Source organism: Lepus europaeus, chromosome 8 (genome assembly GCF_033115175.1).
Source record: "Lepus europaeus isolate LE1 chromosome 8, mLepTim1.pri, whole genome shotgun sequence".
In the NCBI taxonomy this organism is placed as follows: domain Eukaryota; kingdom Metazoa; phylum Chordata; class Mammalia; order Lagomorpha; family Leporidae; genus Lepus; species Lepus europaeus.
The window spans coordinates 27,522,868-27,550,469 of NC_084834.1; the positions used below are offsets into that span (position 1 = coordinate 27,522,868).

The window sequence follows — 27,602 nt, forward strand, 5'->3', positions numbered from 1 at the left end:
CTTACACTCCATTATTGAAACTTATTTTAAATGATCTATCAATTCTCATTCCATTTTAGTGAAAGCAGTGAATTGGAAACCACCTGATTGTGGCATTCATTTTCCAGTATCACATCAGTTTTTTGAACTGTCCCTTTATTTGATTCTCAAGAGATTTTTTTTTAATGCCCTGAGCAAAATGCCATAGGAAGTAAGATTTTACATGGAAGGGAACCAGGCCTTTATTTTATCTAGTGCTAAAAGGGCATGCTAAAGGGGAGATAAGAAAGAAAAATTCACAGGAGAGTTCTCAGGCAAATCAATTTCAGGAAAGGGAATATATGAAAGTTGAGAAACTAGAAATTGATTCTCTTAAAGCCATCTGTGCCTGTGTATCCCTTGGGAAGTTTTATACTCCTTGGGGTATGCCTGCCCCAGTTCGAAGACTGTTTATCTAGACAAATATACCTAATTTTCATCAAATAAAAATACTTTTGATACTGAATCTCAAGAGGTTTACTAGAATCAACTATGAGAGAAATGGACAGGCTATTATGAGATAAGTAGATAGATAGATCCATAGATACACAGATAGAGTATGGTGGGGGAAGACTTTGCACTATTAAATTACAAGTAAGCACTTGCTTAGAAAATTGTTTATCTGCATGCATCAACCGTTACTCATGGGTACTCTGTGGTTACTCAGTTCATGTCCAAATCTGTCAAGGTCCTCCCAAGAGATCACCCCCCAAATTATGACCAGTGAAAGTGTATATCCATAGGAGCGAAAGACATATAAACACCGACAGAAGTAAGCATTTTAAAATCCCCATGTATAATGGAGCACTGCAGTAACCAGTGTGGAGAGTACCACATACCTTCTTTTAATTGCTATGTTTCTTAGGGTTAAAAATAAAGTTGTCTAACAGCTCCTTTACTAAGAGACTGTCTGTGGCAAATGACACCCAGAAAAGCAAGGTGCACTTCCTTCCACCTGACTTTTTGAGGCTTCTATTAAACTACCTGTACTAACTTAGTTGTTATATACAAGGAATAAAGCATAGACTTTTTTTTTGTTTTTGAATTTTAGCAATAAAATATTTGTAGGGTATTCCCCACAAAATGGAAAATTATGGTAAAAGAGCTTAATAATTAAATACAGAAACTGGTTTTGTGTGTTCTGATTTCTGGTACCATCAGGTTTCTTTGGGCTGTATTACTTATACTAGGAATTTGATGAGAAAATAACCCCTGAATCACTGAAAACAAAGCTTTCTATTTGTTGCCCTCAGAATTCCAAAAAAGCCATCCCAATGAAAAAATCCCGATTTGAAAATGGCACACTTGATAGTCTGCCTCTGAAGTGTTCTTAGTGTGCCCACGTGCTTGGTGTCACTCCACGTCTGACCTTGTGCCTTGTGACAAACCTCATCTCGGGTGCGAGGTAGCACCTTGGAAACACACTGCCAGGCTGTCTTGTTTTATTGCTTAAGTAAGGAGTAAGAAAGTGGCAATCTGCTGTGCTTTGACTTTTTCAATTACAAGAATCTTTAATAAACAGTCATTCTACCCCTTCCCTTCACGCGAGTGCAGCTGTAAACGGGGGAAATGGGAGTTCCCTTCTAGTCAAATTAAAGACCCGTTAAAGCCAAAGTGGTACAGGATGCTACAGTATTTCACATCTGTGACATTTAAATCCTAACATCTCTTTCTTGTGACAAAATGTTAAAGGTAATAGATTGTCACAACATGAATCCATTCTCATGACAATAGATGTAATGAGATTGTCAGAGACACAAACCTCACTGTGAACACAGTCTGGATGGTAATCTAGTTTGGTGCTGCCCCAAGAGCTAGGGAGCACGTTCTGTGAATTGTATGCTATTTTAACATTGTACTATGGTGTTATTTCTTTCCTCTAAGCAAAAATGTTTTACTGAGAGGCAGAAGTTGAGCATTCATCTAGCAATCAGTTATGCCTTGCTGTTTGGTCGTCCAAGTATTATTATACTCAAAATTAAAGATCAAGTATCCTTACCTTGCAGTGTGTCGCCCTTCCTCCCTCGCCCCCAACTCCCAATACGACAGACCGCCGGAATTTTTGCTCATGTGTGCTTAGTAGTTTTCTCTTCCTCTGTTTTCACAGCCACCAATACGGGAATGCACAGGAGGCAAATCACTGACCTTTTGGACCAAAGTATTCAGGTCCATTCCCAGTGCTTTGTCGTCACTTCAGACAACCGCTACATTCTCGTCGGCGGCTTCTGGGATAAGAGTTTCCGAGTCTACTCTACAGATACAGGTACTTGAGATTTTCTTCACCTGGAGCTCAAGTTTACTCCAAGCAGCACTGAGAGGCTTACGGTGCTTTCTCAGCTTCTTCCTTCCAGAAATTGTACACTTGTAAAGCTTGTAAAATAGAGGAAGAAGACACTCGGTGGCCTTTTCAAGTCATGATCCACAGTATACCTAGTCCAATGTCGTTAGCTTCAGCATGTTTTTAAGAGAGGGTTTTTTATAGTACGTTTGTCTCCCAAGCTCATGCTTACAGAATAATTGATTTTGAAGGCAAATCCTGGCATGCAGATACTGGGCACATGTGTATATGCATAATCTTATGGCAAGTACACATACATATGGATTTGTTTTTCCTTTTGTATTATTTTAAGGATTTTCTTTTTCTTATTGGGAGGACTCCCTCATTATGTTTATTTCTTGCAACTAGTTATCTTGCCTCTACCTAATTCTGCATACGCTGTCGTTGAGAGCTATATCACCATGAAGAAAAGTAGCTGACTACTGATTTTGTAAGTGACAGAGCTCTTGTTAGAATGTGGAAGTTTACATGTTCATTTGCATACATCTCTCTAAGGGACAACCCTTGCTTAACTCAGTGGTATGGGAGGAGATCCATTCTAGTCAAGGTTTACACATTTTTGTGTATAGGAAATAGAGAAACATGAAGGAACTTAATGGAGTGTCTATAACATACCGTGATGTGCCACACAGCAACACTTGATTCAGCGATGGACTGCATGTCCTGTGTGTGTCCCCTAAGATTGTATGGTTTGTGTCAGGACACAGGGTGATGCTCGTGCCTTGATGACGTCACCAAACAGCACATTTGTCAGGACATTATTCCTGTCACTCAGCTGCACGTGGCTACTTTAGAAATTGGTGCAGAATGAAACAAACTAGGTAGTACTTACAGACTCGAGAATCTAAAGGAATTGAAATTATATCTGGATATATTGGAACTTACTGATCCCTACTGTTGAAGAAGATGTTTCAACTGAGACAAGGATCTACATATGTCTGTTAAATGTTGAGGGAATGTGAAATTCTTTTCAATCGAGACTTCTAGTTAATCAAATACTTTATAATAATTCATCTTTCAGTCTTATTAATAATTCCATGCTCCTGCCTTAGTAAGTATAGTATTTTGAACAAGTAATTATTGGTTATTCAAAAAGTTTGTCCTGATTGTATTTTTATGACAGTATTGTAATGTAGCTATGAGAGAGTAGGGAAAACAAGTTCAATATTAACTGCAGAAATAAACCCTAGAAATGGTTTTTAGGCATTAATCTCTTTACTTTTTGTTTTGTGGAACTGATAATCTTGTATTTTACATTTTTATTCTGTAGTTCCAGAAAGATCATTCAGGCTTTCTAATTAATTGGGTGTTTATTAGTTGTGTAAGTCTTTGAGGTACATTACTGTTAAACTAAACTCCTCTAACAGTCTCTAAATATGAGGATTGATAATGTTTCCTAAAATAAATGTATAACTATGGGGAATTTTCTCTGCGAATCACATTCAAATTTTAGTTTTTTTCTATTATGGTAATGATAACTTTAGCATATTAAACCTCAAATTCTGCTCTCTTGTTTGCACAAATTTCAGGTTAAATCTGTTACATCCTCTCACAAGAGTTTCTTAATTAATCTTTTAGGTTACATACTGATTTTTTCACGCTTTTTTTTAAAGGTATTTTTCACTTGACATAGAAAAATTCATTCTTTTTGGCTTACAGTTCCGCTAGTGCTGACAGTGCAGGGCTGGGGCACCAGCGCCCGGTCCAGGTGCACAGCAGTTGTCTTGCCAGCTTCCCAGGGCTGTCTGCTGGAAGCCAAGTCCTTCCCCCACCCCAGCCTCCTGGTCACCACGCATCTACCCCTCATCTCTAGTCTGGTGTTTTACAGAATGTCATATAAGCAGAATCATAAATTATGTTAATCTTTGATTTTGACATCTGAGTATTTTTGAAGGTTTTTTGGGCATTCCTTACTGTGTTTTAAAGGCATTAAAGATTAATATTTGCAAAGTAAAGCTGACTTCACTTTCATATAATGCTAATAGCTAAAATAATGCCTACATTCACACAACTCTTTGGACTTTACAGAATTATTTCACACTCATGACACTGTTTCAGCCTCACAATAATCCTGTGAGGTCAACAGGCATCCTTACCCCCATTTTTCAGATGACAAAACTGAGGTTTAGAGAGGTTAAGTAACTTGCTGACACGTATATTGCTAATGATGACAGAACTAGCATTCTTTGTGAATTCACCATGTTGCCTTGTACGAGTGTGACCAGTCAGTCTTTGGTTAATTTGGAAAATGCCATAATTTTTAATACTAAATGCCTGCTGTGTCTGCCAGACTTAATAAACTAGATAGCATCCCATCTCCTCTTTCCAGAAATCCTCTATGTACCATTGTTAAAAATTATGTCTCTGTGGTTGTATGCAAAATGTTTTCATAAGGAGGAGCCTTATTTTAAACTTCATTCCACTGGTACTGACTTAGAAAAGTTGTGAAAAAATAATCTCAGATGATGGTCCTAGTATCTTAACATATAGTAGACAAACTCTGATGCTAATTTTATTTAACCTAATTTCATTTAGGGTAAATATGTGTTTGAGTTTTTATAACAATAGGAATATTAAATATTTTTTCTTAAGTTTAGTAGAGAGGCAAAGAAAAAAACTGTATGATCAGTAATATATAATGGCAAAGCTATCACAAGTGTTGAATTCAATTATATTTTAGCACGCAAGCCCCCCCCAAAAAAGTCCTTCTCTTATTAGATTTGGGGGGGAGGGAGGAGAAACACAGGTTGTAACAGGAAATTCTTTAAACATAAATCATGTTTTCGGGGCATAACCAGAACAGCAGAGGCAACAATAAAACCTCCCCCAGCAGTCGGGATTATTTTCAGGCCACATTTTAGATTCAGTGCTGTGGAGTCCTAAGCTTGAATTTTTTTATTTGTAGCACAGCTGTCAAATAAAACATTAACTAGAAAATTTGTTCTGTCAAAAAGGGGATATTCTAGTGCTTGTGGTAATATTTGATATTAGTGTGTGGAGAGGTGGACTGGTATTAAAGGAAACAAAAAATAAAGGTTGAGGAACACTTATGAGATTATCAGAAAATAATTTACCAAAAAGAGCAGCAGGTATTTGTATGCTGTGATTTATTTAGGAGGAGTGAACCTCAACCTCATAGCAATAACAAATATTGCCAAGGAAGGCTGCCAGAACAGGAAAAAGTAAACTTGAAAAAATGTTTTCCAGAGTTAAGCCCAAAGTATGAACTGTGGAGAATGAAGTTCATTTGTATTAAAATAGGAAGTCCTTTACTTCACATGTAACTTTGGAAGCGCCGCTCGCTCCTGTAGGCCTTTTCAGATACCCAGTCTAAATGTGTTCTCCCTCCTAATTTTCACTCGTCCTACCGTGTTCTCCTTAAATACTTACCACTATTCCTAATTATACATGTTTGTGTTTCTCTGTTTAATGTCTGTTTGCCACACTAGACAGTAAATCCTTTGAGGACAGGTGTCATGTCTTTTTGTTCACTGTTCTACATAATGTAATGCTTGGCACCTAGTAAGTGCTCAGTAAATATTTGCTGATGGAAATAATTGTGATTATTTTGGGGGCAAAAATTAAATCACTAGGAAACTTTAGTTTAAAAAGAAACTATAGTGACTGAGTATACATTTTCCTTTCACTGAGAAAGCAAACAGTGACCTAACTAATGAGAATTAGCATGGACAGCTGGAAAGTTCCTGCCCCTACATTTAATCCAGCCTTCCCTTTCAGCTTAAATCTTTCCACCTTGTCCTCACGTGCATTGAAAATTAAGCTCCCCAGCAAGTAACTGCGCTTCATCAGCTCCTGGTGTGCCCAGAACCCCTGCGTTTCCTCGGCGGTGGCCTCCACTTTCTTTCTTTTTTTTTTTGAGAGGCAGAGTGGATAGTGAGAGAGAGAGACAGAAAGGTCTTCCTTTTTGCCGTTGGCTCACCCTCCAATGGCCGCTGCGGACGGCGCATCTCGCTGATCCGAAGCCAGGAGCCAGGTGCTTCTCCTGGTCTCCCATGCGGGTGCAGGGCCCAAGCACTTGGGCCATCCTCCACTGCCTTCCCGGGCCATAGCAGAGAGCTGGCCTGGAAGAGGGGCAACCGGGATAGAATCTGGCGCCCCAACTGGGACTAGAACCCTGGGGTGCCGGCACCGCAAGGCGGAGGATTAGCCTGTTAAGCCACGGCGCCAACCGACCTCCACTTTCAATGCCGACTCCGTAGTAGTTACTCCACTCATACTCACCACTGCAGCCCACTGGGTTGAGGTGTCTCACATCTTAAATAAGCCTACCCATAAATAACCTATTGAAATCATTCTTGTAGTGGGTATGCTCTGAGCATTTAGATACAGGCTAAAGCAGAAGTCCCTGGACTTACTCGGTGATCAAAAACATAATCACACTCGGTGATCAAAAACATAATCACACTTTGATGTATTCAGTTTTTTGTTTGTTTAGATTTATTTACTTATTTGAAGGGAAGAGTTACAGAGACAGTTACACACATACACACACACAAAATCTTCAATTCGCTAGTTCACTCCTCAAATGGCCACAGTGGCCCAGACTGGGCTGCAATAAAGACAGGAGCCAAGGACTTTATCCGGGTCTCCTATGTAGGTGCAGGGGTCCAAGCACTTGGGTCATCTTCCTCTGCTTTCCCAGGAATGATAGTAGGGATCCGGATGGGAAGTGAAGCAACTGGGACTTGAACCAACAACCATATGGGATGCTGGAGTAGGCAGTGGCTTAACCTGCTATGCCACATCACTGGCCCCTTGTTTCTTTAAGTAGTTAAAATATACTGATTTAACTCCCAGTATTCAGGTTACTGATAAGAGTGCATTCAGTTACCTACCTGTTACCTTGTCCTATCAGAGGCTTTCAGAAAGTTCATAGAAAATGCATTTTAATGAAGAACAATACATGCATTTCAAGGATTTTTGCACCAAAATAAATTTTCATCTTTCAATTCCATTTTGTAAAGTAAAGATGAAAATGACAGAAAAAAATTCCATTTTGCATGAACTTTTTGAGGTACCTCTCACGTGGAAGGCTTGCCTGTCCCCATGGTTCTTCACGGGGATTGAAATGAAGTGAAAACTATTATGGTTTCACATTTAATTTTCTATTTACATTTTTTTATTCTAAAAAGTCTTGAATTCTTACTACATTCTTTCTTTATATAAACTGATTTTTTAAGTCAAAGGCTTTGTTGTCAATTTAAAAGGCTGAAGAAGTTCAGAAGTGAATATTTTGAATATTTATAAATTAAATCACTGCTTCCACTGAAATCTTTGTTCCTTAGTGGGGAAGGTCAACTTGAGATTGAAATAAATCTGATTTTAAAGTTACTAGGAGTAGGTTTATGGGCAAAGACTGCCACTCATGACTGAAAACATGTATTTCACTTTCCATTTGATTTAGAGAAATGTGTTTTCAGTATTTTATTTTGAAATTTGTAGTTTTATAATAAACTTTGGGTTTATTAAAATAAAATATTTACATTAAAATTTTAATTCTTTATTTTATTTATCATTACTTTCAAAAGTAAGGGGCGGCATTGTGGTCCAGCAGATTAAACAGCCACTTAGGATACACATTCCATATTGGAGTGCTTGGGATTGAGGCCCACCTCTGCTTCTGATCGAGCTTCCTGCTGACGTTCTTGGGAGACAGCAGATGGTAGCCCAGGTGCTTAGGATTCTCATACCCACAAGGGAGACCCAGATGGAGTTCCTGGCTCCTAGCTTCTGCCTGGCTCAACCCTGGCTGTCGCAGGGATTGGGGGAGTGAACCAGCAGTTGGAAGATATCTCTCTGTCACTCTTCCTTTCAAATAAATAATTTTAAAAAAGTTAAATACACTTAGATGCCAATACTTAATTGAGACTTTAAGCTTCTGAACAGTATATCATTTATGCCAAGTTCAACACATAGGCCTTTTAGGCATCTTTTACGTGTGTGTGTGTGTGTGTGTTTGTGTATAAAAACAGAAGCTCAGGGGTCTTTTTTCTTGAACATTTGAAGTTTATTTTTATGACTCCACTCTGCTTATTCAGAAAAAAAAAAAGAAAAGAAAGGGCCATGCTGGATATCAAGGATAGATATTCTGGAGAGTGTTACCTACAAGCCAGCAGGGATGAGATGAAGAGGGCCAAGTTTGTGTGAATTGCAACCACCATCTCTGATTAACCAAAGGTTCCAGAGTGTAAGGGCCTCACCGTTTTTCTGACAGCTTTCTGTGAACAACTCTTCTTGTGTTTGAAGCCCCAGATGTAGAGTAGGCTCACCAGTCCCCTCGCCTCTGTCTTCATTCATTACCATTAAACTGCCATAATCTTGATTTCTTCATCGCCCCCAAAGGAATTTCCATGTTGCAGACAATTAAAACAAAGAAAGGATAACCTGGTTCAAATTGCAATCACAACCCGGATTTGAAAAAGCAGAAGCTAGCAGAAGCTCCCCAAGTCACTGAGGTTGTCCTTGCCTTAAAAAAAGGACTACCCTAAGGCTTCCCTAATTTAGTGACAGGTTTGTATTAGTGAAATCTGAATTGTAGAATACTTTCATGGAAAGGTAGCTAAGTTTTCTTTTATTGTATTGTGAAAGGAAAGTGTTAAAATGGTTTCAAATAAGGGTTCTCCTGGGCCTGCTTTAATCAGCAAACATGATTCTTATGATACTTTATTCTTATGACACTTATAAATTAAGTATGGCATTGTGATCCTCCAATATGATGCACTGAAATAGTTTTAACATATGCCTTTCAAAAGTGTTATCACTGTTAAGTTGACTTTTTGTTGTTGTTTCTGTTAGTTTGTGAACAAAACTTTTAGGTTGGACCAGTTCAAATTATAAAATCGGAATCGTCAGAATCTGAATTAATATAATATAATATAAGTTATCTTATAAGTTATCTGTTCACTAGAAATGTGTTTTTTAAATACTAACATTAAAAAATTGCTTTGTATTTCAGGAAAATTGATCCAAGTTGTGTTTGGCCATTGGGATGTCGTCACTTGCCTCACTCGTTCTGAGTCATACATTGGGGGAAATTGCTACATTCTCTCAGGGTCACGTGATGCAACCCTTCTGCTGTGGTACTGGAATGGAAAAAGCAGTGGGGTTGGAGATAACCCAGGCAGTAAGTATGACTTATTTTTCAAGTAAACTTTTACAAGTGATATAGAATGATGTTTTGCAGTGAAGTTGCCTTTTCATAATAGTGAGAGTGAAAATGGATTATAAATTATTTATTTCTCAGGTATAGTTTCAGAAAGGTGTAGATGGCCTCATTATTAACATTTTGTGACCAATGACAATTAAAATCTCACTTTTCATACTGTAGGTTATTCTTGTGATCTAAAAGTGCTAGTGCATCAGTGGAAATGGCTATCACCAAACAAAACAGAGGTGTTTTATTCATGAACAATAAGATATAAAAGAGCAATCACAAATTATCTTGTCTATAGAATTCATATTTTCAGAGTAAAATAAAAATTATGATTTCATGGAAACAAACTGGTTTTTATAAAATTATGCTTCATTTCCATATTAAAAGATAAAACAGGTCATAAAAGGCCAATATAGAATATTCAAATTGGCTCTTGGTTTTTCAGATGGGAAATGAAAATGCTCACCAACAGCCTTAAACATCTTTATGAAACTATGTTGGAGGCAGTAAAACAAAAAATGTGTAACCATTTAAAATTGTAATTCACAGAAGGCAAAAAAGGAAGCAGCTACCATTAAAACCAATCGCACACAGCTGCAGAAAAGAAATGGCTTTAGAAAAACACATTAAGAAGTAGGAAAAAACAATTAAAGGGACCACCTGAAAAATGAGAATTTAATTAAAATGATTATGACAACACTAAGGAGTTCTTGCAAAAATAGCTTTAGATTTTTACTTCGTAAGGCAAAGCATTTTAACTGCTCTTAAATATTTACAGTTTCTTAATTTAAAGCAAGTCACAGTGTATTCGGTTGAGAAAAGATCATGTTGTTTCTGATGACTCTGCCTGAATACCATGGACCTTACTTCTGCCACTCAGCCCTGAATTATGAAAGAGTCTCAATACATTTAAGCTCTTCATAGTTTGACTTCTCAAAGCTATGCTTGAATGTATATTGGTGTGAAAGCAAAAGCTTTATTCAAAAAACTTAAGTCTAGTACAATTTTTTGAAAAATATATACAATGTATTTTTCAAAACTAGTTCTTCTTATACTTTGGAGTGATGAGTAAATATAGTTTTCAGTTAATGAACCTCTAATATATAATTCTTATTTTTAACCCAAATGGGAATAACTCCCTACACAAATAGAAGATATGAAAAAGAATTTTAAGGCTGTGATCCAATGGGTAATGCAGTCTTCGTGATCAGACCCAATTTGTGTGAGTGTGTGTGTGGCGGGAGTGCTTCCATGTGCACTTCACAGATTTATACAGAGACCTCCATTCTGTATACAATTATAAGAAAAGTTGTAAAGATGTAAATTTCAGGGCATTTGTTGTTCATACTCTTTTTGAAACTACCTCATGGACTCTGACATTCTGGTTCTTTCTTTCTGGCCTCAGGGTGAGTGAGTACTTTCAATTTCTTTTTTCCTATTTCTATAAACCTGATTACAAGAGATTCACCATTTTATCTCAGGGAAACCTAGATTTGAATAGATAACAAACCTACCGTTTTATTATTTGCCTCAAACTACTTAGGAAGAACTTTTTTCTCACCTTAAAATAATGAAAGATGTATAACGGACCTACAACAATACACAGACACACACATACACAAAGGCAGATATTTTAGGGTTTTGTAAAATCCTTTTGGACTCAGTCATGATCTATATGTTATACTAGTCATTACCAATGTGTACTCCAAGCAGTAGCTGGCAACATATTAGCTCTACTTGTATGTATTTACCATTGCACTTCAGAACTTTACGTATATTTTAAAATTAGAAATTTTCAACTTCCCAGAAGAAAGTATTTTACTTATATATAATGACCTATGTATATATTTGTTTTTATATATTTAAACACCTAATGAATCGCACTAGAGCTGGTTTTTACATACGTATCCTTTAATAAAACAAATCAAGTAGGATTGACCAAATCCTGGGGTTTGTAGTAAAAACAAGACCTAAGTTACAAGCTATGCTGTGCAGAATGAAAGCAGCAATAGAAAGTGACTTAGGGTATTATCAGAAGCACAGAATTTATTTATTTACTTATTTAAGCAAATAAACCACCACACAAACATCATCTTGTTGGCCTTAGGGTGCATATTATAATGCTATATTTTTCATAATCACACCATCTATACCTTCTCATTGTAGTATGGTGCACATTAACTCCTAGGAATGCTGGTAAGAAAAGCATAAAAGAATAACCTCACAGTACATGTAATACAAATTTTAGAGAATCTTAATGGATCCTGACTAAATTAAATTACCTTTCTCAAAGCGAAGCTCATCCGCCCTGGCCCTGTTTGTTGTAACGTCTGATGTCCCAATTTAATTTTGCTTTAGTTCTGAAGGATGAATCTGGGAGAAAGACAAATAAGCACTTTTCCATATTAGGAGCATTTGCACACATTAGAATAGAAAAATGAAGAAGCTAGTCTAAGCTCTAGGCTTTTCGAAAGAAAACACAAAGACACTTTTTTTTTTTTAACTGTCTGTAAACTGTTGTAAACATTCATGCAGGCTGCTTCGGGCTTTATAAGCCTCTGGCTCACTGATGGCTCCACGCTGCAGCGGCTGCAGGCAGGGCTTTTCAGAGGTGGGGTTTCAGATCCTGCCCAGTCCTACATTGTGTCTTTCAGGTATATTATAAATGGTCCTTAAGAAGTGGCCAGACTTTCATACACAGATGACTTGGATTTGGCCTATAAATTCACATAATGCCTCAGCTGCAAATTTTTTTATTTTAGACTTTGTTTTCTGAAAGGAAAATAGGTAAATGAAAAAAAAAATTATGTTACTGCTTTTTCTGTATTTTCTAGGTCTCACTCAGGTATTTAGTTATTTTATTTAAAAAACCATGAGAAAAGGTAGTAATTTTACCTCCTACGATAAGTCTATTTTACACCATTTTCTCCAAATCTGATATTAGTGCCATATATAAAGTTGTTAGCTATGTAGCTAATTTTTAATATCTCATCCAGTATTAATATGCACATTGCTTTGATATAATCAGGCTAGTCTAAACTGGATGAAACCTATAAATAGTATAATTTGGGACTTTTAAAAAAGCACAGGTGTTTTAAGAAACCTGCCTAGCCTGCATGGCCAAAGGCTTATTCTCCTGTGTACCCGAGAGCTTTTCATCTCTGATGCTGTGGTCGTGTGCCAGTTATCTCCTGTGAAATGCAATTTTCTCAATAAGAACAAGAATTAGAATAGGATTCCATTTAGTTGTGGAATGAACCAAGAACATTTGCGCAAGAGCTGCTTTCCTCATGGAAGTGAGGTGGCATCTCTCTGTGCCCTGGTACCCTTTGTGCTTCAGCGTGAACCTTGTCCACCACAGTGCTCTTCCTGGGATGCTCGTTTGCCCTTCAGGATAACACTGTCCAGACTGCACGTTTCCAAATCGTGCAGAAAATGTTCCCCCATGCATTCAATAGATGATTACGTACTTTAAACTTGACACAATCTTACTTAGAAAAGCAAGACGAAAGTGTACAAACTAGCTATTTAAACACTATTTTTATATTAATACATAAACAGATTTTGAAAACTAAACACTTATTTATGTATTTTTAGGTAACTAAACAATTTTTTTTCCAAAGCCGCAGTTGATTAGCCTGAGAAGCAAATGGTTGCTGGCTGGCGGGGTGTTGCATAGGTCTGTGTGTGTAGTATTTTAGTGAAGTAGTTTTCCATTCCTGCATTCTGGTTTTGATTTGATTGAAAGGTGGCAGTTTTTTCCTCTCTGCAATCAGACATGCTAATCTATGTCAGCTTTCTCCTTTATGGGAATGGCGTCTACTGAAGGAAAAAAAAAAAAAAAAAAACAAGATTCTGTTCTTTAAGAATATTTCAGCACCGTTAATTAGAAAGAAGGTTTTATTAACCATGAGGCTCGCACTCGCAGACCACAGAGCTGTTTTTTAAAAGTACTGTAGGCCATGGCTGCCCTGCTTTTTCTCTGTCTAAAACTTCATTCTGTTATACTCTCATCAATCACCAGAGTCATTACCGTAAATCCTGCTGCTGTTAATTTTACTAGTATCACCCTAATGAGACATTCCTGCTATAATTAAAAATGAATTCTAACTTTAAGGCATTCTAAATTTTTTTTTAATGAATTTAGAATGATCTTGCGATATGACTATAAATACCACTGATATACACATAGACTACTCATCAAGTCTCTAGGAAGAGTAGTATCGTAATATGTCCAGGTGTGAATTATTTACTAGTTGGCTCTGTGCACATATGCTAATGCATATGTATATTTCTGTGCACATATTTAGGAATTATGTCCTCTTTTATCATAAAGCCTAATATGTTTTACTGAAGCTACTGATAAATCCATATTCTTTGTCTTGCCAAAATATAGGTGAATGTAATGCAGGCTCACTGCCTGTAAGCAAGTGTCCTAGAGCACCATCTGCTGGATGCATCTGGGGACAAACTGCTGGGAAAAATGAACACCGGGGCTTATTAAGACAGGTGTACTTTGTTTTTAATTACCTGTGATATAGTATCTATGGGTCACAAATATCAAAATATGTACATTTGTGTTGGGCCATATGAGTCTTTAAAAAGAAATCACTTTTTTCCCTTTCTTCCCCCGATCCTAACCTGGCCTCTGAACTTTACAAGAAAGATTTTAAGGAAAATGTAAGCACAACGTATGCCTCATCGAACAAAGCACCACAGTTTATCACGAGACAAACTCTTGTCTTCTCGATCGCAGATCTGCATTAGCTCCAGTTGGAGGAAACTGTTTAGTTCATGTTTCATTTTAAATTTGGGTTCCTTGTCTGCACCAAATTCTTAATATGAAAGGAATGCTTACAACAAGCAGCCTTTTTATACCTGCGGTGTGACTCTTGATCGAGTTCTTTGTCAAGAACATGAGTTCTTGTGTGTGTCTCCTCAGGAACTTACCTCCTGGCCCTATTCCTGAAGCGCACTGCTACACTGAGAACACCCTGTATTTTTCTTTTTCCCCTGCAGAATTCATCAAGTAGGGTTTTGAAGCACTGTGATGGCAGTGCTCAAGTTCAGGTGACATTAAAAGTATGTCTATGAAATTCTCCAGAAGGTCCAGGATGTTTAGTGCTCCATGATGTAATGCAGGCCCTCGAGTTCCAGCAAAACAACTCTGTATTTACTGCTTGTAACTAATAGTAGATGTGGTAAAAGGAATTATATTCATATGGCAAATGAATACAACCTTAATGTGCACCATATGCAGAGTGGTGGGGTGATGTGCCAATATATCACATTTATTTACCTTGTTTGGTTGCAGAGAAAAACGACTATACCATCCAGCCCGCAGGCTATAGCCATGTAAATATGAGAAGAGAAGAACTGGTGATTTATGCCCTTGAATTGAAACTGAGTATCTTCATATGTAGACTTTAATAGTGCCATACCGAAGAAAGCTGACTAATACCTTATGCTTCGATAGGAAGTTTAATTTCAAACAATTGCTGGAATAAATCTAAGAGGTACAAATTCTCTCTAGACAGAGAATCTCAAAGAAAATTTTGTCCCCTTTGCATTTAATTGCGAGACTGAACAACCCTGAAACTTAGAGTTCTGTGCAACCCCTTCTTTAAGTTCTAAAAGAAAGTAGGATTGTTCTTTTCGTGTAACTCTTCATGCCCGTATGTGCACAAGCATGACCCGTGTTATTACAGAACTGCTAAGGATACATTTAATTAGGACTTTCTGGAACAGCATATTAGGCTGCCTTTCCCACCTCCCAAAAAGTTCGTTTCATTAGAGAAATTGTATGACAGCTTTGTGCGTATACACCTCATGTTGTAATTTAGATGTTCCTGAGAATTTATGAAAAAAGAGCCTTTTTTTTACATGAAATTCAATACTTAAATACCTCTATGATGTCGTTTGGAAAGCAACAATTACCCTATTTTTTCCAGTTACCTTCATTTTCATTGCTAGGCCCACTTATGTGGCTTTATAACACAGAGGTGTAAAAGTCTTCTAGAAATTTATATTCTGGGTGTCTTAACATAACACTGCCTGCGTGTATCATTGCATTTCATTTATCTGCAAATTTCTTAAAGCAATTTTTTATATTCAAGGAGGTTTGGTCAGATTGAGATTTTGGATTTGAAGAGTTTTTAGGTATGAAAAAATTCCTTAAAATTCTGCCTTCTGTGGCTTAAAGCCACATGACTATTGAGCTTTTTAGCTTTTGTCCTTGTAGCTTGTAACTTTCCGCGACTGAGATATCACTTTATTTCTTTGGCGTGAGCGGGGATAGATGTTTTTAAAGATGTGGAGACTATAGTTTTCAGGAGGCCTTGCTTATATAGTTTGCAAAAGGAACCTTAAAAATGTTATGGAAGACATAATACAAAAACTTTTAAAGTTTTGGGCATTCAGAGTAGACTAAAAATGATTTCTAATTTTAACATGTATTCATATGTATGATAAGTCCGTGTAATGCAGCACAGTACAGCCATTAACAAAGATATTATACATTTGTATTATTGACATGGAGGGATATGCTGTCTGTATTGCTAAGTGTAGAAGATCCCAAACGTTATGTATAACACCTAGTGTTGATGTTTATGCGTAGATACACTTCTTTGTGTATTCATGCATAGAAAAAAGTCTGAAGTGATAGCCAAACATATGCTAAGAATGTTTATTTATGGTTACTGTGATTTGGAAATGATTTTTCACCTTTTTCTGTGTAACTTTCTAAATTATCTGAATGTTTTATAGTGAGCATGTATTACTTTAATAATCAGAAGCAATGCAGATATTCTAACTTGGTGGAAAGCACCTAATTATGGTAATATACATTCCCTCTCTGCCCTTGGCCTCTAGGCTACCAGACATTAGTAGTTGCATAGAACCTACATGGATTATCAGGAAAGGTTGGGAAGTCCAAGACAAAAAGGAAGCAGAGAAACCAAAGTGCAATTTCTAGATATTAAAGTATATTTTCTTCTTGATAAGAAATAAAAATAATGAGAGCCGTTTCTAAGTGACATTTATGCAGTCAGGCCCAGATATTATTATTTAACAGAAAGGAATGTTAATAACAGGGGGTGGAAAAAGCAACATTCTGCTGCTCCTACTCGGTGACACTGTCAGTGCCCACTACGTGCCTGGCACCGTCCTAAGCACTTGACATACTCACTCACTAATCCTTATAGTAGCCCTGGGAAGCAGGCGCTATTATTATCCTTGTCTTATAGATGGGGCACACAGAAGTTTTAAATATGCCCCTACTTTCTGCCATGGGCCTTGAAGCTCCTAGCTTACTACAACGAGGGGAATATGTTCAAGGGAGCTCACATAGCAAGTGTTGGCACTTGGATTCAAATTCAAGCACTCGAAGCCAGAGGTTCCTTTCTTCACTACCAAAGTTAGGCTTTTTATTTTTTTTTTTAACTGGATTTAATTGGACTATCAGCCATGGAGAATTTGATGAAATCCTCTCACTGAAGCATTCTTAATGTGTCCAAAGGACATAAAAGGATAATTTTGTTATACCAGGTTCTTTTGACAGCATATGTCATTATAGGATTTTATATTTAAAAAGTATTATTACACATTTAAGGGATATACTTTAAGTATACAAACCCAGGCTGGTGCCGCAGCTCACTAGGCTAATCCTCCGCCTGTGGCGCTGGTACCCTGGGTTCTAGTCCCAGTTGGGGTGCCGGATTCTGTCCTGATTGCTCCTCTTCCAGTCCAGCTCTCTGCTGTGGCCCAGGAAGGCAGTGGAGGATAGCCCAAGTGCTTGGGCCCCGCACCCGCATAGGAGTCCAGGAGGAAGCACCTGGCTCCTGGCTTTGGATGGGAGCAGTGCACCGGCCGTAGCAGCCATTTGGAGGGTGAACCAATGCATTTTCCAGTGCAGCCCGAAAGAGCAGTTCCAGTGTCATCGACATTTATATAAATGAGAGAGAGAGAAATGTTATGAACTAAAAACTTAACAATTGATTTTTCTTCCAAATTACCATGTTTTGTCTGGTGCATTGGTTAAGTTGCCACTCGGGACTCACATGACCCATATTAGAGAGCTTGGTTCAAGCCTTGGCAACTCTACTTCCCATCCAGCTTCCTGCTAATGCACTCCCCAAGAGGCTGTGGATGATGGCTCAAGTACTTAGCTCCCTGCCATCCACATGGGGGACCTGGATTGAGTCCCTGGCTCCTGGCTTCAGCTTGGCCCAGCCCTGGATGTTGCCAAGTATTTGGGGGAGTGTCTCTTGTGTCTCTGCCTTTCAAATAAAATGATAACAAATAAATAAAAATTTAAAAATAAAACAGAAAGTCATTCTAATGTTTACAGGAAGAGGCTACCAAAATTCATTCTCTAATAGCTGTCTTACCCTAAGAGCTGCTCTAGATTGTTGTTAACATTTTTTCACCAAAGAGACCATGATAAATGGGGGGAAGCAGAGATGGTTGGTGGGATGGAATGAGTAGAAAATTTTCAAATAGTTTTCTCTTTCCATAATTAAAATGTAGTATAATTCCATTGGAAAAATTAGAAAGTTAATGGAGAAGGTTTAACATTTAACAGCTCACCTCATTTCCGCTTCAACAAAGCCATTTCCCTTCTTGATTTACCATTATGGTGAGCCACATGAGAAAGCCTAGTCTTTGGTTTTCACATGAATGTTTTGTAGTAATCAACTGTAATTAAAGTAGAACAAAAGGCATGTGCAAAATAGCAGTATCCATCTTAAGGGAATGACTGGCATATGTAATATTTAGATTGCTAATTTTCTACTGACTTGTCACTTGCTAGCAATATATTTAGGCTTGGGGTTTTTTTTAAATTTCTGTATACTTAATAATTTAAATTCATATTCTTATAACCTTTTTTTCAAAATGAATTCCCTATTGATTTTTTTGTAAATGAAGCTAGGTTTCATGTTCAGATTTTACTAACGTGGAAAATTATATTGGCTATCTGTAAGGATTTTATTAGTTCATATTAAATATCGATTTGCAAACAATCAGTTGTAAAAAGTAGTTTGGACTTCAGTACAGTACAAATCATTGTCAGTTTCCAAAGTGCATCACACATACTACACAGGCAGTAAACGAAGGAGTGAAGGAAGGAATGAGGGAGCAAGCAGGAAATGATAAGTGCCCTGGCCCAGGAGTCAGCTAACTAAACGTTAAGTGGGAAGAAATAATTTTATCTTTACAAAACTATGAATTGGAAAATATTGAACCCCATCTCATTTTCGTAATAGATGGTCTTTAAAAAATGGTGAATGATTAAGGAGATTCATTCTACTAATAACGACATATTTAAACTACTCGTGAGAACTTTATAGCACTTTTTAAAGTGATTTAATTGTCATAGGACTGAGGAGATGATGCCAAAAAATACCAAAAACTTCATTCATTTCTTAAATAGTAACTAAAAGTTTGCCAGAAATACATGTCAGGGCTATCTTTACCTGGACTAGGAATCCCCCCAACTCCTGCCTTAATGGAGACGGACCTTATGAACTGTTTTTCTCCTGGGATATTTATAAGCAGGATACTAGAGAAACTACTATTTCCTCTTCTCTTCTTTCACGTATAATTTTTAAGTGGTTCAGGATCCATTTGATGGAAAAATATGTCTATTTTATGCTATGTGACCAAAGAAACACATTTAATAAAAACATTGGGTATTCTGTCCAATGGTGTTAAAATGTGTCACTTAATATTTTAAAACTCGGGGCCATTATAAACCGTAACTGGATAATAAGGGAGACGGTGTGCTCTTTCAGTACAAGCTGGGTTGTTAGAACAGCCTAAGTCAGTACTGATACTCAGTACTGTGTACTGAGAAAAGCACATGTGGAGAAGCCCTTGTGGTGCAGGCTTTGGGCTGCCCTTAATCTCATTTAACTTGTTCATCTTCCTTTAAGGCCATCCATGAAGATGCTCCGAGGATCCCTTTCAGCTTTTGCTTAGGCTCCGCATCAGTAGTCATAAACCTGCTCTCTGGACAAAGACCGTCTTCCCTTTGAAGTAACTGCTGAAGCTTTTCAAAGCAGGCCTAGGAGTCTGTCCCCTTTTTATTTTCCTTCAAGCAGAGTTTGAAGTGTTGCCCCTTAAACTAGCAGCAAGATAAGTGTTTTCTCAGCATTTGGAAAGCCCCGACGATTTTTCAAGCAGGGAGACTTTGAAAGGTTCTTAAGGGAATCTGCTCTGCCGTATCATATCACAGACTGTTATCAAAAGAATTAACCTGGTATTTTCTCAGAATGCGCTCTCCCCCCCCCCCCCCCGCCCCCGGCCTGTCATTTGGCTTAGGGACTTCAGTGAGAGAGCGGTGATAGCTTTGCAGTCTGAGAAGCTGTACGTGGCCATAATTACCTTTCTCAAGGTAGTAGCTTCCCCCTAGGCCGACAAGGCGCAGGGAGAGCCGAGGGGCAGCGGATGCGAGGAGCAGCGGATGCGTTGGGAGAGAGACCTGCTTCCCTTGCCTGTCCGCGCCGTCATGTGGCGTCGGCTGTGAGCCACGGTGCTGTATAGCGGTGAGCTACAGAGAAACAGAGCTGGGCCCTGGGAACCCACGGAGAACCTGCGCTCTGCCGCTGATTCTCTCCACTCCACGCCGGGGAATTCCATTCCAAGGAGCTTCCGATGGTGTCCACTGCACTTAACCTAGACCTTGATTTACATCCCGTATCGAATGGGTGTATTTGCTGTAGTGAAATGGTAAGATTCAGAGCTCCGTGGCTTATTGGAACTCATCAACAGGTATTTATGTTCTCTAACGAGAAGACGTAAGGAATGCTCTATCCGCGGAGCAGATAATACTGCGAGCACAAAGTTCAGGCCTCAAACAGGACTGGATACAGCTTTTCTTAAAGGAAATAATCTTTTACGTTTTTGCATGTGGGTTTTTAGAGGCTATTAATGTACATTTCCTATAGATGAGTAAGCTTAACTAGCACAGTCTTTTTACTGGAAATCCACTGAGTGATTGTGAAACCAGTTACCTGAGAAGAACCTAATGATCCTAAGTCTGTCCTTATGCTTTTAATTTGTTGTTTCTCTCCGTCTCCCTCTCGTTCTTTTCTGTATTTCCTGAACTGTCTAACCTGCTTCCTGGATTAGGAAACATTTTGCCAAACCTTGAAGTCCTTGCATGGAACAGTTCCTTATTTAGAGATCAGGCCCTTGGAAAAGAAAAACCCTTTTCAGTTTCAAAATTACCCTGTTACACGCATGCATCTTCCGATTTCTGGAGTGAAAAACCATTGATAGAGTTTGGATCCTTGGATACTACATTTTGTAAGAAAGTTTACTTAGAAAACCCTTAGTTACAAGTTTACATGAAGCAATGCTTCTATGCGAGGATGCTTCAAAAAGTTCTTGGAAAAGTGGAATTAAAAGAAAAGTTTACTATGGTGCAAAGACATTTTGAAATCCACACATAGTTTATACGTAATACACATTTGCATGACCTTTTTGAAGCCCGCTTTTCTGGGGTTCATCATAGGCCTCCTAAAACTCCATAGCCATGGAGAGCTCGCGACATTTCAACTTCGATGCTCAGGAAGGAAATGTACTGGAGCGCAGTCTCCCTTCCTCCACCATGCTCCTGAGAAAACAGTCTTAGATCTGGGGAAGAAGTCAGACTGACATGCGTCACGTCCATGCCCACTGGGTCCGCCAGTACCCACCTGCCTTTTGTTTACCTTGGCTTACGCATAAATTGCTTTCATTCGCTGTCAGCTTCCCTTCAACCCCTCACTTAGCGGAGGAATTCCAAGACCATCCAATTTGAAGTGAAATCTCACTCCCTGTAAAAACGGTAATTTAGGAAAACAAAACAAAAAAAGGAACAGTCACACCAAAGATGTATTCTTTGATCTTAATGATTTTAATTGTTGATTTTTTAAAAGTTGCCTAAAGAAAGGTATAAGAAGGCAGTAATTTCAAAAATAACATTGTGTGGTATTTCTGTGGAATGTAATAGACCTTCTTGGGAAAAGGGGAAATCCTGAATCGGGGCTTGAGTATTGCTTACTCTTTAGAATATAACATGTTTATTTCTAGCCGGCTCCGGGGCTCACTAGGCTAATCCTCTGCCTTGCGGCGCCGGCACACCAGGTTCTAGTCCCAGTCGGGGCACCGATCCTGTCCCGGTTGCCCCTCTTCCAGGCCAGCTCTCTGCTGTGGCCAGGGAGTGCAGTGGAGGATGGCCCAAGTCCTTGGGCCCTGCACCCCATGGGAGATCAGGAGAAGCACCTGGCTCCTGCCATCGGATCAGCGCGGTGCGCCGGCCGCAGCGCGCCTACCGCTGCGGCCATTGGAGGGTGAACCAACGGCAAAAAGGAAGACCTTTCTCTCTGTCTCTCTCTCACTGTCTACTCTGCCTGTCCTATATATATAAATATATATATAAAACATGTTATTTCTAAATTTGATGGCAAGAATCATCTTTAACAAAAAGTTAAGCAGTTCATGTTGGCTCACTTGATTTGCTTCTTTTAAAATCTCCCAAATTTGTGGACTTTTTAAGAAAAAAAAATGTTCTTGTGACAAATTCTTTCTTGTTTGGGAAATGTCAAGAAAACTTTCTAATTAAGGTGTGTTTGCCTCTCCAAACAAGTGTTTAAATGTGGCATCTAATAAAACCAAACGAGTTGTTCAATGTATTTCCTTATCTTTATTTCATGTAGTACGTAGGATGGTTCCCCCTTCTAGCTGCCCGCAGCCCAGCCCGTGTGGGGCACAGTTTGATACAAGGCTGCTTTGACCAAGTCTCCTCCAGAAGTATCTGTAGTCACTGAGCCCCGTGGGGACACAGCACTGTAACTACGCGCTGCAGTGCTAGACCTGGAAAAGTGGGGCTGGAGGCACAGAAAGCACACTGCTGCCTTCATGGTGGCGGCTTCTCGCCTTCTTGATCATGGATCTCTGTGCATTCAGTGAAACCTGTTTTTCTCCCCTGCCACACAGAAAAATAAGCATTTACATATATTTTGCATAAAATTTCAGAGAACCCATTGGCCTATTGTAAAAGAACCCTGCTGTGGAGGCTAGATTAGTCTTTAAAAAAAAAATATTTATTTATTTGAAAAGCAGAATTACAGAGAGAGAGAGACAGACAGAGGTCTTCCATCCACTGGTTCACTCCCCAGATGGCCACAATAGCCGGAGCTGGGTCAATTTGAAGCCAGGAGCCTGGAGCTTCTTCCAGGTCTCCCATGCAGGTGCAGGGACCTAAGGACTTGGGCCATCATCTACTATTTTTCCAGGCCATAGCAGGGAGCTGGATGGGAAGTGGAGAAGCCGGGACTCAAACCAGCACCCATATGGGATGCCGGCACTGTAGGCAGTGGCTTTATCTGCTCCACCACAGCGTTGGCCCCTAGATTAGCCTTTTTAACAGCAACATTGTCTTTCTAAGGACAGTTTCCAATGGGATCTGCCTGAGCTACCAGTTTCTTCCTTACCGTGGGTGGGATCTAAGCACAGCCAGGTGTCCAGGTTTAGTTACTCTTTTACACAGAGTTCCAAAGCTGGTACTAGTGACCTACCTTCTGGGCACATTGGCCCCTTTTGAATTACACAGTATCAGTTATCAACCACACTATAAAACCAGTTGTTATCAAGGAAATCCAGGAGTGCTGATAGAATCCTGTTCTCTAGTTCTGTTTAGGAAGTTTTTTGTGTCTCTGTCCTTAGAGACTACTGGGTGGAGGACTAGTTTAGTCTTAGCGTCCAGTTTTCCTGTGGCTTGGCACCAGTCAAGCTCATTGTTATTTCAGTTCCCTACATAGGGCCGCTCACGGTGTGGGTTCCCCGTCAGCCCACCACAGTTTTGTTTTTAGTTTGAGACAGAGATGGAGGCTGACTTGTTCTTTCTCTTATGGGGATGTTTTGAAATATCTCTCATGTTCTGGACACTCCCATGATCTATCTGCACCCCTGACTCTACCCCTTGCCCTAATATCCATTCACTACCAGTAGAATTGCATGTAAGGGTATGTTGTTTTCCTCTGTTCTTTAAGTGAACCATTGAAAAATATACTCTGAGACTTACATATCAGGAAAATACATAAGTTCAGTAAAAAAAATAGAAGGTATTTAAGAGAGGGCTGCTTGGAGATGCCGTGAGCTGAGACTGTTTTCACTGACTGGTTTCAGTGTACCACGGAAGAGAAAGAGAAGAGGAAGCTTTTCTTTGAAATGTAAATTAAGCCCAAGTTCCTTTTATAATCATCAATCCATAAATCATCTCATCACAGGGCTGATTTTATGTTTGGAAATCATCTGAGGCATTTCAGAATGCACGTTTTGTCATATGTAACCCTGAATTTTCAAACATTGTTGTTCGCTCATCAAATACTTATACTTAAAATCTAGCCATATATAGTCCTCAACTTCAAAATATGAGTACATAATTTGGATCTTGTCATAAAATAGGAATTTAAAAGTGTTTATTTATTTGAAAGGAGAGAGAGACATGGAGATCTCCCATCCACTGTTCACTTCCTAAATGCCCATAATAGCCATGACTGGGCTAGGCCAAAGCCAAGAGACAAGAATTCAGTCTAGGTCTCCCATGTAGGAGGAAGGCACTGAACGACTTGAGCCATCCCAGGCTGTCTCCCAGAGTACACATTAGCAGGACAGCTGGAATGGAGAGCTTGGCCAGGACTCCAACCTAGGCACTCCAATATAGGATGGTGGTGCCCCAAACGGTGTCTTAATCACCAGACCAAATGCCCGCTCCTAAAAAAGGATTTTTTTTAAACAACATTCTCCAACTGTAAATTAAAGATTGAGGCACGATGGGAATCGGGAATAATTCATTGGTTATTTAACCTGCGTGAACTTGAATTGACTTGTTCTTCTCATCTGGTTTTTTTTTCCCTGAAGGTGAGACCACAACTCCTCGGGCCATCTTGACAGGCCACGACTATGAGGTCACATGTGCAGCAGTCTGTGCAGAGCTGGGCCTGGTGTTGAGCGGCTCTCAAGGTAACCCTGTGGCACCTGCATAAAAGGGGTGCCTTTCTTGACGTCTTCTCGTAACGTACTAGCAAAGATGAACTGGACACCTTTCCTCTCAAGCTTCTGTCGGTTATGGCAACCCCTAGCCACCCGGGGCATCTAAATTTGGTAAAATGAAGTCACTTTGGTAACACTGGCCTAATATGCAGTGGTCAGCCAGTGGCTACCATATTGGACAGCACAGATGTCGGACATCTCCATCACTGTGGAAAGTTCTGCTTCACAAATCACAAGGACCAGGGACACGTTTGTGTATTTGTTTCTTCTCAATTCTGACTTGGACAGGTTCCATCGGACTCCTGAATGACTGTGTTAACGTCTAGATCTAAGGACGAGGTAGGGGCCCGAATGCACCGAGAACGGAGTGGGACAAGACTTCCGCTGGCTTTCCCGAGGGTTTGTGCCAGTTGCATCGTCCTGTATTTAGCCCAAAGATATTAAGCTAGCATTCCAAGAGCACATGCAACAGATCAGCTTCTGAACTGGAGCAGAGCTGTTTTTAATTGATCACTTATTCCATTGTAATAGTCTTTTCATCTATCTCTGCTCTGAACACACGGAAAAATCACACTGCAGTGGCATGACGCTAAGGCTTATCTCTCACTTCAGGACACCTTATCTGTGTCCTGAACTAAGCCTGGCAAACAAGGCATGCTAGATATTAAAGGATTGATCTTAAAAATTTAGTTGGTCAAAACAGTGATATAGTAATAATGACAGTAAGAATTCTGTAACTACTGGAGTCCCCCCGCCCCCACTTCTTCTGTCCAATAATTTCACACATGCTGAGCTGACATGAGTTTCTGGTCTGTATGTAACCTAAATTGGGCACGGACAGTGAAGCTATCCTATGATAGCCACACTCGCTTTGCGCAGTAGTGCTAGCGCTATGAAAGGGACCACGGAAGCTGAAACCATGCAAGATAATCTTAACAATCAATGTGAAATGTTATGATTGTTCCGTGGCCTTTGACATTTTTTGTCAAAACATTAAAAACTCTCTTAGTTTTAAATATGAAGATACTTCAAAAGGTTCGTGGAAAATGGAATTAAAAAATGTTTTATGCAAAAAAATGTAATCCTTACATATAAGGGTCTTCAAAGTAATCAATGAAAACATATATAATGAAAAAAGCTATGTATGGGCTGGCGCCACGGCTCACTAGGCTAATCGTCTGCCTGTGGTGCCAGCACACCGGGTTCTAGTCCCAGTCGGGGTGCTGGATTCTGTCCCGGTTGCTCCTCTTCCAGGCCAGCTCTCTGCTGTGGCCTGGGAGTGCAGTGGAGGATGGCCCAAGTCCTTGGGCCCTGCACCCGCATGGGAGACCGGGAAGAAGCACCCGGCTCCTGGCTTCGGATCAATGGCCATTGTGGGGTGAACCAACGGAAAAGGAAGACCTTTCTTTCTGTCTGTCTCTCACTGTCCACTCTGCCTGTCCAAAAAAAAAAAAAAAAGCTATGTATGGATTTTAAAAATTTTGTATCAAAATAAATTTGTCTTTAATTCCATTTTTCCATGAACTTTCTGAAGTAGCCTGTACATAAGGAACATGAAAAAAATCGTGGGACTCATATCTACTCGATGTTTTATAATTTAAAACACTGAAAGACATTGAGAATGAAAGTAGTTTATGTCTCTGTGAAAGACTTTTCAAGAGTAGTTTGAATAACGCTTATCACTTTCTCAACAGATACGCTTCGGGAGTGAGTATCTTTTCTATGCCTGGGGGGGATTGCTATACTCCTTAATACATTTGGGCCAGCTTCCAACATTTTGTGCTTTCAGTGTCATGAAATAAGCACCAAGGCTCCCTTGATGCCAGGCTTTTGCTGGTGTCTCTCCTTCTCAGATGTAATTTTTGTGACAACCAGTTTCTCCGTTTATGTTAAAAGGCCCCTGAGTGTAACTCTTCCTTCTGTAACTCCACGTCTATTCCATTCAGATTCCACTTTAGCTCTATCACTTGTCATTTCTTTCCTGACGTTTCACCTTTGGTGTCCGGTGCCCTTTACATTTGATTATGCATTTTTGTAAAATATCACATGGGCTTTATCACTGGGAGACAGGGAGCCAGTCCAGCTGCACTGTTTGTTGTCTGGGCCCGACTGGGTAACCGACACTGACCAGTCCCCAGCATAATTTGAAAGAAGTGACGCGTTAGTCACCAGTCAAGATACACATCTGTCATTTACATGGTGATTTTTGGACCGAGGAGCTGGCCACAGAACTGTGTGCCTTCTGCCATCACTGTGATAACGGAACTGTGAACCGTGTTCTGGGTGGCTGATGTTATTTCAGGAGTGATAGCTGAAGTTCATGCACTCCAGAATTGTGCAAAACAAGGACTGCTTGTTTCTGTTCTCGTTGGAGAGCTCTAAAAGTTTATAAGCTCCCTGAGGGCCGAGAGCCTTATTTTCCAAAGAGCCCGCTTTCAGTAGTGCTGTGGGGAGCAGGCGATGATTCCATGTGGCCATAAGTAATTAGCCGGCAGAGTAGTAGGGCATGTCCCCAGTTACCCACCTTGTCTTACTCAGGTATCGCTTAGATCTTACTCATCATACAGATAATGTTTCGTTACCTGCTCCTTGCTGTCCTTGAGCAGGTACTCAGTAGATGCCACACGTGCACCTTTAGCAGTATCCTGGTCCGTGCCCCGCATCTCAGCGTGGGGATCACCTGGGTTGTTGGGAGTGGCAGAAGCTGCTGCTTTCTTTGGGGCAGCAGAGGAAGTGGGCTCACCTGGTTGCCAAGGAGAAATGGCAGGAAGATCCCTGTGTTAACTTTGAGGGGATCAGGGTCTAGTTCCAGGGACCCACCCCCTGCTTCAGTGTAAAGGGAAGAAGGGTTAGGCCTGCAGAAGCTGCAGAGGCCCCACGCCATAGCCATTGGCTTTGGGAGACGCAGCAAGAGGTCACGGTGCGTCTGATAGCAGCCCATGATGGTTTGCACCCCAGCCTTCCTTGAAGCAAGCTGCTGTAGGATCTGAAATTGGTCCTCTTCCTTTCCGAGTCTGTCCCGTTTATAGATTG

General features: G+C 39.7%; 1 protein-coding gene across 5 annotated transcripts in view; it reads left to right on the forward strand.

Annotated features, from left to right (window-relative positions):
• The window catches only part of LRBA (LPS responsive beige-like anchor protein), a 730,178-nt gene that overhangs the window by 685,565 nt on the left and 17,011 nt on the right, over positions 1-27,602 (forward strand). For all 5 annotated transcript variants that reach the window (XM_062199509.1, XM_062199506.1, XM_062199510.1 and 2 more), the window contains exons 52-54: positions 2,126-2,281; positions 9,333-9,500; positions 24,438-24,539. In XM_062199509.1, the coding sequence (XP_062055493.1) occupies positions 2,126-2,281; positions 9,333-9,500; positions 24,438-24,539 (426 nt within the window). The remainder of the gene's footprint in view (positions 1-2,125; positions 2,282-9,332; positions 9,501-24,437; positions 24,540-27,602) is intronic.